This window comes from Lepidochelys olivacea (assembly GCF_965140295.1).
Source record: "Lepidochelys olivacea isolate rLepOli2 genome assembly, chromosome: 1".
NCBI lineage: Eukaryota > Metazoa > Chordata > Testudines > Cheloniidae > Lepidochelys > Lepidochelys olivacea.
This window is the reverse complement of record NC_140411.1, coordinates 249953864-249966778: the sequence shown is the minus strand read 5'-3', so window position 1 is coordinate 249966778 and position 12915 is coordinate 249953864. Positions and strand designations below refer to the sequence as shown.

At 44.6% G+C, this 12915-nt stretch overlaps 1 protein-coding gene across 3 annotated transcripts in view; it reads right to left on the bottom strand.

Moving 5' to 3' along the window:
* The window catches only part of MKRN1 (makorin ring finger protein 1), a 37603-nt gene that overhangs the window by 932 nt on the left and 23756 nt on the right, over positions 1 to 12915 (bottom strand). For 2 of the 3 annotated variants that reach the window (XM_084627749.1, XM_084627750.1), the window contains exons 3-7: positions 11605 to 11831; positions 2514 to 2740; positions 1778 to 1992; positions 936 to 1046; positions 325 to 463 (exon numbers count right to left, since the gene is read on the bottom strand). In XM_084627749.1, coding sequence (XP_084483875.1) covers positions 325 to 463; positions 936 to 1046; positions 1778 to 1992; positions 2514 to 2740; positions 11605 to 11831 — 919 coding nt within the window. The remainder of the gene's footprint in view (positions 1 to 324; positions 464 to 935; positions 1047 to 1777; positions 1993 to 2513; positions 2741 to 11604; positions 11832 to 12915) is intronic. The other variant, XM_084627751.1, reaches the window with a different exon arrangement.

Sequence of the window (12915 nt, the reverse complement as noted above, 5' to 3'; positions counted from 1 at the left end):
TACAAGATACATATGCTCCTGGGGCTTACAATGCTCAGCTCCCAGGTATATAACATGCAGCTAGCCATGCTTCACAATGGGATCTGCATTTACTCCTGCTATAGCTGACCACCACCAACATTTCTGCCTCAAGATACAGGTGACATTAGGAAATATGTCTCTTGCACAGTCTGCCCTCCATCACTTCGTCTTCGGACCACTCTCCCCTCCAATCTACTATGTATGTTTTACTAGATAAGCAAATCTGAGGTATTCACACCTTTTCGTTCTCTCTTTCAAAAAGTCTACCCCTTTGTTTTAGAAAGCAAAAGCAGTGAGACTTACTCGATATCTACTCGATGTTCCCACTTTCTGTCTCTGTGGCTCCTCTCGGCGACCATCGGGATATGCATGTTTGTAAAAACAGTTCCCTCCAAATGGACAGCTCCCACGGCCTTCATCAAAATACCTGCATGGCTTGTTGCTGGAAAGGAAAATATCGCAACCCTTACTCACAGCAGAGCCAGTCAGAATTCAGTATTGCATTTGCCTATCGTCCAGGGGGTCTCTTTAAATATGCACCATTTGCCGCTGACACCATTTTATCAATAAAAATACATACACAGAAATGATGTATTACACTATGTGCATACCCAACAGATGTGTGCGTGGGTAGATGCATGCATAGGGAAGCTGATGACTCACAGTGCACAAGTCTACCACCTTATGACTGTATCAATTATGTATTGGGTGGGTAAGGAAAAAGCTTGTGAGGTCAATAAGTACATAGGAAAGCTAGGTGACTGTGTGGATGCATGCATCTGTGGGTGGATAAGTAAGGATGCACTGTGGGGGTGGAAAGGAGGTATGAGAGGGCTTTAGATAAACACCCTTGTTCTCCAGGTGTGCCCTTATCTCTGCAGTCTTAACTTGACAAAAGGCTGCAGCGCTCGTACCTCATTGCCTCCTTGTATTTCTGAATGAGTTTCTGCTTCTCTTCCTTCTCCTCCACCCAGTACTCACTTGGAATGACAAAGTTAGATGTGATCCGACATTCTGGGCAGGACCTGGGGAACGAAGAGACTGCACTGCAAAATTCCACATTACAGGGGCGCTCTGTCCCATTATAAAACATACCACAGCACATATCCCATCTTTAAAGATATATCCTAGTGTGCCTGGGCACTTACTGCCAGGACTTTGTACTTCTTTTTCAATCTACGTTCTCTTTTGCACAAGACGACAACCTAAACTCTTCCTCTTCTTTCAGAACTCAACTCAGCAGCTGATCATTTTGTCTCCAAAGAACTTGGGGGGGAGGGGAAAAAAACATTTCACACAGACTCCTTTTTCTTTAGATTTAGATAAATTTATTTTTTTTGTAGTTTTGTTTGGTTTTTGTATTTGTTTGTTTGGGTTTCTTTAGAACGCCTCAAAGAGGGTATGGGTCATTGGCTGGCTAATAAGGGCAGTGAAAAGTTAGGAAACATACATTCAGAACTGGTTAATCTGTTTTCACCATCTAATCTGGGTGCCTGAAACCTTTAAACGGTAACTAACTGAAGACAAAACATGACTTTCATCCAAATAAGTGGATTTTGCAAACTAATCTAGATTAACTAGGTCAGACTGTAATACAAACAAAATGCTACCCCTGGAAGATGACTTCAGTTCTGGATTAATGTTAGTTAGGATGCATTAAATGCAGTCTTTGTGGGGGAACTTTGTTGCAAGTTGTCACAAGATACTAAATTCTTCCCACGTAACAAAGCACAGTCAAGATGGGGAAGTGCCTCACTTTATAATCTTGCTCTCAAATTGTTTAGCGCTTCTCCACTTGCGGATGCATTTGAGACAGTAAGTATGGTTGCAGTTGGAGAGGATCCCAAAGCGGCGCTCGCTGGGGTTGGCTTTTTCATATACCACCTCCATGCAGATCCCACACACCATGTCTTTACTACGCTGAACGGCAAATGAGAGCTCCATGTCCTTCTCATGAGCCTCAATGCAAGACTGAAGAGGAGAGAGAGAGAAAACCAGCCTGTAATCCTGTGCACTATTTAATACGTTTTGACTCACTAGTTTCATCTTAAATATATTCTCCCCACATTCTACACTAAAAAGGATATAAACCATCTGGAAGGTTCAGGTTGTCAAAAAACAATCTTTCAGGTAATAGGAGGCAATGGTCAACTTCAAGTTCAGGCTCTTTTCCAAGAACCCAGGCAGAAATAGCTGAACTAAAACTTCACGAAAACTGACCTAAGTTACCCACATTTGAGTGTTTGAAACAAGCATTAGTACAATTATACAGACTTTATCCTCAATGCAGACGGCGTCCAGCTTCTTTTAAACAAGGCTGCTTTGAAAACAGCCTTGACAGGAAATAGTTCAGTTTGCAATGTGGACCTTCTTGTTAACTGACTGACTTGCATGCAGTCAACTTCAGAAGAAAGGGAATGAATGACAAGTGATTGTACAAGGCAAGGGAGTAACCTGAAGCTATTCAACACACAAGCCATTTGTATCCTTACCTTTATGTGTTGGGATCTCTGGGCAGCATCAACTGGATGTAAAACCTGCAACCCACACATGTCACACACATCCCCATGGATATACACGCAGTTCTCTCCATAACGACATTCTCCTACTGCAGCGTAGGGGCACAGTTGCTTCTTCATCTCCACATTTGCTTGCTGCTTTTCATACTCTTCCTCAATTACCATTCCCTGCAAAGGTGTTTCGATGCAGGAAGGGGCAGCTGCAGGGGGAAGTTAGAGATGGTAAATGTGTTACATTTGAGTGTTAGGGTTTGCAATGCATGCTTTTCAGCTATAAAAACTTTCAGCAAACCAACTCAGTTTATCCAAGGAACATAACAATAAAGCCCTCAAAACCTCGCCCTGAAATGACGTAGCAATTTCTTCACCCTAGAAGGAAGTGCGGAAGTAGTTTCAACTCTGATTTTCTCAGCTTTCAATATAAGCAAGGCAAGGCAATCAGTGCATTAGTGGTGAGAGTCAACCTTATCCAACAGGACAAGGTCAATACTAAGAAAACTGACCAGTTCTGAAAGCGGGTAAATACTCTTGTGGTTCAACCATGCTTGTAACAAGGTTTGGTTCAAGTATGAACTGAATTAAATCATGCTGACAGTAGGTTAAAAACCCTGTCCCGCCTGCTTTTTGAATCAGTTCAAACATGATTTACATGGGCTGAATCAAGCTTCAGTACATGGTGGTTAAACTCTTGTGCTTCAGCCACTAAAACTGGTGTTTTGTCCCTATACAGCCAACACCTAGGCCCTGTAGAAGAGGAAGGATACTTACCAGGAGGACTAACTTGGAGCTACAAAAATACTGCCTCAACAGATTCTTATGCTCATGAGTCATGTTAGTTAGCATGCTGTTGCACAGGCTGCAGTTCTTAAGCAGTTAGTTGCTGGGGTGGCTTTCACTGCTGGAGTCACAGGAATGTTCTAGAACAGAGGATAAGAACCCTGCCCAAGTCTCTTACTACTTCTCTGGCAAATCTCAAATCCCCCTTCTGAAGTGTAAGGCGGGATAACGAGCGTGGATTTGTTGAGATCATACCTGCAGAGAATTCTGATCACAGATAAGTAATCTTTGTTTCCTCTTCATAAATTGCCTCGGCTGTTCTTCATTCTGGGGAGAAGAACTAGCAATATTAGTCCCCCAGGAACTAGCTGAAATAGTGATTAAAGGACTTCTGTTCCTAATCAGCCATAGGATTTGTCCTGGTCATCAAGAGAACACTGAGTAAGTTTGTGAATTAAATTTAAAGAAAATGCTCTCCAAGTTCCTAGATATGTCTACAGACAGTTCTAAATTAAATTGGCAGTGTTGCAGCAACCCTAGTCAAAGGAGTGCCAGCAGCTTTTGATTAACAGGATCCCTGCCTGGTCATAAATTGAGCTGAAAATCTTATCCATTTGTCTACTCCCTCTGGGCCGAGATGGATTCCTCTTGAGATTTCTCCCTCTGTGCCAGGAACCTACAGGATGATTTGTGAAATGGTATAACTGAATTTCCTTTTATCATCCAAATTATGGAATAGCCTCACCAACTCAGTCATGAGCCGAGGAAAGATAATGGTTCAGTTTAAATGACAAGTGAGATGCCACTTTGGCATGAGGACAAAACTTAAGTTTATCCATATTGAACACTAAGGAAGATCAGCAATGGCACCTTGCATTTCTGATCAACATTACAAAATAAGCAAAGAAGAAAACAGTCTAGGTTCGAATGGATCTTCTGTTGACCTAGTGAGCACCAGGTTCAGATAGGTGAAAAAAGACAACTATTCTTAAAGGCTTAATAGATGCTTAATTTAAAGGCTTACTTTAACTGTGGGGAAAGATAATCCATGATTTGATATGGGAAAGAAAAAACAATCCAATATAAAACAACGAGGACAGGATCTGGAGGCTCTTTCCTTAAAGGAATGAGAAACAGTTCCACTTTAGGGCATAAGATTTCCAATGGAAGGCTTACAAGATTCTAATGTAATTTGCCGGGTTTCTTCCAAGAGCAGTCTTCATCTACTAAACTCCAAGATGTAAAATGCCATAGGGAGGAACTATGGATCTGGGTGCAGGTTCAATCCTCCCTTGTGAGATAACAGGTCTGGAAAAGAAGAGAAGAATCACCTGTTGCTCCTCTGCCAGAATGAGGCCTAGAACCAGAACTCATTTATAATCTGGTACTACAAGAATTGTGTGTTGCCTCTTGCATCTTCTCTACAAGAACCAGAGGCAAAAGAGGGGGAAAAATAAGGTCTCCACCCCCATGGAGCAGAAAAGTATGGGACAAGCATCACTGCTTTTGTGCAAATTGTCAGGCATTTGGTATACTCTGCAGAAGTAAGTAAGTATTTCTGGATGCCCCCACTTTGAGGTAAGTTGAACCACAAAAGGCTTACTTTAAAGTTCAGTCATATTGATCCTGGCTCAGCTTGTTTGCTATGGATATTTTTTTGCCCCAGGCAAGCGAAAGACAAAAGAATGACTTAATTCTCAACTCACTAATCCCAAAGACTTGCTTTTCAACAAAGAGAAAGCTCTCCAGTTGCTCCCATTCTTCAATCCTCCATGCATCACGATACCACTACACTGGGATGAAGGGACCTCCGTTGGTTGCCAGAGTACATGTAACTCTCCTGACTGAGCAAAAAAAAAAAAATTGGTCCAGCAGGCTGTTGAGTAAGCCTGCAAGCTATTCTTTCATCTGCATCACGGGAAGGAAGGAAGCAGCTTTCAAGAGGTTTACAATGGAGAAATGGGGTAGATTCTGGATCATGACGTTTTCTCCTCCACACTGCTTGGCTGTTCTTCTCAGCCATTCCAGAGATTAGTCTGGCTTGCCGATTATACCTAAGTGCTGGAAGTGAATTGCCAAGCTTGAACCTCAAGAGTATTTCCTGGGTGTTTGTTACTCCAAACATACACAAAGCACACAACTCAAAGACCAAGGCTTCCAGACTAATCTTGAGGAAAAGCATTGTTGCTTTTCAAGTTATTGTGCATAATTTTCCATGAAAGCTTGAATCTGAACTTTACAGAAACAACCTGAAAGCTCTGAGATACAGGTGTCTTCTTAAGGTCACTTTCAGAACATCACATGTATCAGATATATTGTTAGCAGCACACAACATTATCTTTAGCTGCTTCTTGACATTCCCAAGCAACAGCTTTCATTTCTCTTGGCTAACAATAATATTCCAAGAAGGGCAGGAGCCTGGACTAAAGGTGCAAATCATAATTCTGCCACAACACGGATAAATGACAATCTTCATTAAGAACCAAAAAAAAGAACAACTGCCTTGGCTCTTATCCATTTGACCTGGTGTCCTTGAATTACTGTCCAGAGGTGCTGAACTTACAGCCTTGAAAGACCTGATCTTCTGGGCCAAATAATGGCTGTCACAACCAAATGAGAACCTGGAGTCAGGGAAGTCCTTGTGGCCCTGAAAAAGCCCATCAGGTTCTTTGCTACTGAAACAAATGGCTAGCTGCAACAGAAGCTTTTTTTGTAGACTCCATAAGGCACACTAATACAGTACTATTTCCCTCCTTTGATTCCCAGGGCTAGATTTTTAAAGCTAGCTATCTTTTAAAGTTGTCTTGGTACCTAAAAATGCAGATAGTCCTCTGTGAAAATCCCACCAGATGCTTATCTGCAGCTTTATGTGCTGGATACCTTTAAAAAATCTCCCAACATACTAAAGATTTTGTCTGTTCCTGAACTGCATATACAAAAAGTTCTCAAGAGTCTAGTGTGATTGGCATGTATTAAAATAGGAAGAAGCTGAGAGGTGTTCCTCATGGAACACGGAAGGAATCTCCTCAGTCATGAGTTCCTCTTCCCCTCCTATTCCAAAGTGTCATTTTAATTCGTAGGTACTCGGGAGAAATCTCCCCTGGAGCTAGTATATTATTCCTACCCCCCGTATGGCTCAGAATCCAGTGACCGATGAGCACTTTTTACTCCTGGGGGAATCCTGCGTCACTGCTCACGCACAGAATTCATGTCCCCAGCAGATTTCTTTGCTTCCCCGCAGAAAAAGGACTTCTGATGGGAAAGCAAAGGGAAGCTGCAAGAGCGGTCATGCGCCCCTCCCCGGTGGCACAGGCAGGTTGGCTCGGGTCCCAGAGCAGCCGGTAGAGACATAAATCACCGCCAGGGGAGGGAGACAATTGTGCAAATGAGAGAGACAGACGGACAGATACACTGTCCCTCTCACTCGCTATTGCGGCACACTCAGCATGGAGGGGCAGGGCTTCAGGGTGTTTCTGAGGAGGTAGGCATGGGGCAGGCTCTGTCCCCTCAGGCAGAGCAGAATGTAGCAGCCTGCCTGCTTAGTGAATTGTTCCCATTGTCTTTGTGAATTCCCCCGGAGTATAAAACAGATAAAAGTTTTAAGGCTCTTTCACATTGCCAGAGTGGTGTAAAGCAGTGGTTCTCAAAGCCAGTCCGCCACTTGTTCAGGGAAAGCCCCTGGCAGGCCAGACCGGTTTGTTTACCTGCTGCGTCCACAGGTTTGGCCGATCGCAGCTCCCACTGGCCGCGGTTTGCTGCTCTAGGCCAATGGGGGCTGCAGGAAGGGCGGCCAGCATGTCCCTTGGCCTGCGCCACTTCCTGTAGTCCCCAGTGGCCTGGAGCGGCGAACCACGGCCAGTAGGAGCCACGATCGGCCAAACCTGCAGACGCGGCAGGTAAATAAACTGGTCCGGCCTGCCAGGGGCCTTACTGTAAAGGACAGTATGGCCTTATAAATACTTATGGTGCTTTCATGATTAGAACTGGTCTACATTTTTGGATTGAAAAAATTTCCTATCAAAATGTGCTCCATGAACTGTTTGCTACTGACCTTTCTGAAGATGGTCAGTAGCCAATATAAATTGCGAGTTTGATTCCCCAGCCCTCACTTGCTCGTCTGTTGCCTATGAGGTAACACCGAGCATATGGCTGCATATATTTGTTGTCTAATAACTAGAAATTAAGGGTCAAACCTAGCTACATTACTATTTGGCAAGGGTCTTGGGGATTTCCTCTATTGCTCCTGACTGTCATTCGCCATCCACCTTATTGTAGTTTAAATAAATTACCAAAATAATTGAAATCAGAGTGATTATGTTGTGTTATTTCGACAAATAAAATATGAAGAGTTTTGCAGAATTTTAAAATATTGTGCGCAGAATTTTTAATTTGTTGCAGAATTCCCCTAGAAGTAACTTTTATAAATTAAAAATAAACACCCTGAAGAACTCCAAGGAATAGAAAGTATTTTTTAAATAAAAGGATGTGGAATGAGACCGGGGGAAATACAAAGTTATTTAGGAACATAGGACTAGGAGAGGCCTCCTGGGTCGAAGCCAATCCCCCGCTATTGCAGACAACCCTCTCATATATAATTCTATTCAGAAACTTACCAAGCTCCATCTTAAAACTAGTTAGGTTGTTAGTCCCCATTGTTAACTCCCTACTGGGAGGCTGTTCCAAAACATCACTCCTCAGATGGCTAAAAACCACGTTCTAATTTCCATCCTGAATTTATGGGCAGAGCTATCCATTCATTTTATGTCAACATTATCCTTTAGCTTAAATAGCTCTTCTGCTGTTTAACTCCCCCAGCACCTGCAATGTATTTCAAGAGCAATCATAACCCCTCTCAGCCTTCATTCTTCTAGGCTAAGCAAGCCATGCTTTTGGTCTCCTCTCCTAAGTTAGGTTCTCCATTCCCCTGCTCATCGTGGTAGCCCTCCTCTGCACCTGTTCCAATTTTTAATTTTTTTTCTTTAAAATGGGTGACCAAAATTGTCCATAGTACAGATAAGGTTTTACCATCACCTCTATTAATACTTATCTCTATTGGAAATACCTTCCCTGATGCATCCTAGGATTGCATTTGCCTTTTTCACCACCACATCACACTGATGGCTCAGTTATCCTGTGACTGACGAACACGCACATGCCTTTTTATCATTTCCACCTGATCTAGGGTGATCATATTTCTCTATGCTGAATACGGGACACTTGGCAAAGGTACTCATATTCAAGCGAGTTCAATGGCAATTAAATCAGAACTATGCAGTACAAACATTCAAATTAACAAACAAGTTGACTGAGCCCGTTAAAAAGAAATCCTGTATCGTTGCCTTCTTTTGATTTACCCTCTTATCTTTAAGGTTCACATGGGGAGGGGTGGCACACACAGTCCCGTACACCTCTCTCACACAGGGATGGTGACCAACTGACCTGACCCTCCCTGCCCATCGCTCTCCACCCTCCTTGCCTGGCTGGGCCTCCGGCATGGACCTGCCTCTCCTGGTACCTGGCGCTGCGTCTTCCCGAGGCAACAAGTGGGGAGGCATGGAGGGTCACATACTCCTCTCCCCAGATTTCTGCCAGGGTTCACACCAGAATGTGGCCAGCAGCAGCCTTCTGGCATTGTGTTGGAGGGAACGGACGGGAGCTGCTTCCAGCCACAGGGGTAGGGGTGGGGGAGGGATGACCTGTAGAGTCTTTGCAGAGCTCATCTCTTCTCCCCCCACCCCCCACATGTAGATGGAAGCAACTTGTCCCTTCCTGCCTGCATTAGTGTCGAAAGACAGCTAACACTTCCAGGCTGCTGCTGGCCACCAACATAACCCAGCTGCCTCTGGCTACAGCATGGGCAGGAAGGGGTTAAGCCCTAAGAATGCATTGTGCACCAGGGCCCAGGGAACCTGACTGCACAGGCTTCAGCGAACCTGTCCAGAGAGGTGGCTCAGCAGGGGAGGATGCCTAGGGGATGGAGCAGCCACACTCCCTGGGGGCAAGACCCAGGGTGATGGAAAGGGTGGGTGAAGAGGGTGCTAAGTCCCTGCCCCGGGATTGCTGTGGAGCCTGCAGGTTAGGGGCATGAACAGGCTGGAAATCGCTTCCCCCCCTCTCACTCCAGAGCTTAGCTGAGGGGTGGAGAGGCTTCCCTGTGCCAGCGCTGTGCGGGGCTTTGGCACATACAGGACTCTGCTCCTCCAAGTCAGCACCCCGGGCCGGAGGTTCTTGGGCTTTCCTGCAGTGGGAGAAGGAAGGAGCCTGCCAGCCAGGCTATTGGTGAGTTGAGCGCTTTGACCAGGGGCTGGGGGGACAAAGCAGGGCGTGGACAGCGAGAGGAGGACCATGTAGAGGGCCAGTGGATGGGCAGCAGAGGTGACATGTAACTGGCTGCCGCCTGGCGCCTCCCCACACTCACCACAGCGCACAGCCAGTATGAAATGGGACGGGGCCCTGCTGGCCAAAAACCAGCACACAGCAGGGGTTGCGCTGATGGACCAGCAGGGGGAGCAGCCAGCCCCACGCGCTGCATCTTCGCCCCACCACTAGGCTTTCACATCCACCCCCATCAACGGCCACTAGACCCCACCCCCCTCACCGCTGGGCGGGAGGCTGTCGAGCAGGGATCAAGCCAGCGGGAGGACCCACCAGTACTGATGTGGGGGGGCAGGGGGAGACAGAAAATATGGGGCAATTTGCCCATTTTAAAGAAAAAGTCGGGACACCCACAGGAGGGCTTAAATACGGGACATCTGGTCACCCTAACCTGACGACACCCCAGTTCATAGCAAAAATTCTTGTTAGTCCCTAAATGCATGACCCTGCACTTTATGCTATTAATTTTAATTCAATTTCTATTACTCCAGTCCTCAAAGTCATCCAATTCTTCCTCCTCTGTATTGATGATGCCTCTCAGCTTTGTTAGACTCATGCTCTGGTGACCCTGAGTCTCCATAAATTGTGTCCCTGACCAAGCATGGAGAGGACCCAGCCTCAGTAAGACCAAGCAAGTTAAGAGTGTTGGCCAAACAGCATTCCTAAATGTCAAGGCACTGAAGAAGAAACTTCAAAACTTCAAAAACTTCAAAGCTCTTAGATCCAGTATTCAACTGATTTCACAAGCAGAAGGTTTTTTGAACTATGTGCCCCTTTGCCCCAGTGAAAACAGAGATCTGCATACTGTCACTAGAGAAGAAGCACAGTAAGGGAAAACAGGTGGATCTTTATTCCTGTGGACCTACTGGAACATCCAAGCTACACAGACCAAATGATTATCACAGTCACCAATTCTGATACCTCCAGAACAGAATTCAGCCTGCAAGATGACTGCCTTCAAAATCAAACAGCACCAAAAGCTGCCCTTTCCTTGGAGTCTTAACTGTGAAATTATTCTCTGTTCACACCAACAGTAGAGGTAGATGGTGAACTCAGTATGCAGATATGAGGGCATCAAGAGTTGCTGCAGGAACAGAATGCGTCTAATAATCTCAGAACTATACTGACTCAACACCAAAGTTCCCTCCACCCCAGCCATGATGGTGTGGTGTAACAGCTATTCATGCTCCAAGGTCTTATTTGGAGTTTTTGTTGCCCTGATTCACGGATGCTATATGGCCAGGCAGTAGAACCTCTTTTAAGTAAGCATTTTCAGCCAGCTTGTTTCCTCCTGGGCCTGGGAATAAAGGCAACACAAAGATTCTCCAAGGCAGACCAGACAACAGATGTACTGATCACATATATTTTGGTAACAAGAGGGGCACCCTCTTGAAATCTGATTTCTTGCCAACATCATCCATGGTGTCCTATGAAAAGTCAATTATAGAAAGATAAACACTAGAAAGAAAAGAATCTAATATTGTTTCAATTAAAAAATTGTATATGTACAACACACCCATGCACCGCTTCTCTAAGGGGAGAGAGAGGGAACTTGAAGGAGAAGGTTCTGCAACCTACTTAGACCAGGGAAAAAAGGGAATGGAGGTACTACAGGGCGAGCCCTTCATTATACAGGTTCTAGAACATTTGGGTCCGTGCCCCAGGTGCTCCATTACCCCCAATAACTGCTATGGAATCACTGTGCTGCCCATGCAAGAGTATGTGAGCCAACTTCAGAATAGGGGGATCAACTAAAAACAATTCATGAAGAATATATTCCACTTTAAAAACAAAACATTCACACTCCTCATTACAGATGGCTTAAGATGACAAAACACTGAAGTAGTTTGCACACTGCATGTAATTTGTGAACCCACAAAAGAAAATTACCGTTATCCCATGATCAGCTTACCACGTCCACAATATGGCTGCCCAGGGACAAATTCTACAGCATTCACCCAGTCTTCAGCACCTGCTCCTGTAGCTGCCAGATCTGTATCTTTAACTTCAGTCTCACCAGTGCTTGCTTCAAGTGCTTCAGGGAGAGATGGGAGGTCTGAAGATGCTGATGGATAAGTTTTTGCAGCTGGATTCACAGTAGTCACTTCTTCCCGCTTCAATGGCTTGGTATGTTCATATCTAACAAATTAAATGCTGCATGTGAACTCAGTAAGAAGTCACCCATACAACAGTCTTGTACAAAGGACTGATACACAAGCACAGGGAAATGGAGTCACTGAGGCATAATACCAGAGGTGCCCTAAATATCCCAGAGCTAGATTAGAAAAGTAATCCTTTACATAAACAGAAACAGTTTACTTTAAAACCTACCAGCACTGTTTAAGGGGACAGTAGCTATTGGTGATTTTGCAGGAGATGAAGCAGTCCACAGCAAATTTGCCTGCGTGCTTCTTACAACAGCTTATTTCAACCATATCTGAAGCTAGCCCTTTCAAAGCACATGCAGATATGCTATTATTGAATACTTCCTACTTGCTCAACATTAATCACTGTGCCTCATTCAAATATCCTTCTGTCTAACTTCAGACATTAAAAACCAAACAGCTACTCTGACTCAGTAAACACACTTTCCCCATCCAAACTCCCTGGCCTTACATCCATGATGAGCACAAAAGGTGTCACTATTTCCTAATGAGAGACCTTAATGCCCTATGCACCAAGAGACTGAAAATGTTGCTTCCTTAGAAGTCCAAGTCCTGACAGCCATCAGGCTCCACAGACTAAAACATTAGTTTCATTTGCAGATCTGCGATTTATTTTTCTGTTAATATTTCAGAGATATTTGCCAAAGATTTTTACACTGATGAGAACAGTAATGAAGAAGATACAATTGTTAAAACATAAAGGCGAAGAAGTACTCAGTCTGATTGGAGTGGGCATCCTAGTTCTGTGTAAATCAGTAACATTCTCAAAGGGAAGTCAACCATGCCTCTCAGCATGGTTCCCTTGCTCTTTCAATTGAGAATCTTAAGCCTTCACACATCTTCAAATGGATGATGACTAAGCCCTGGTCTACACTACAGGGTTAGGTCGAATTTAGCCACGTTAGGTCAATTTAAAAATGACTGCCTCCACACAACCAACCCCAGTCCGTTGACCTAAAGGGCTCTTCAAATAGACTTCTGTACTCCTTCCCACCAAGGGGAGTAGCGCTAAAAATAGACTTTGCTGGGTCGAATTTGGGGTAGTGCGGACGCAAATC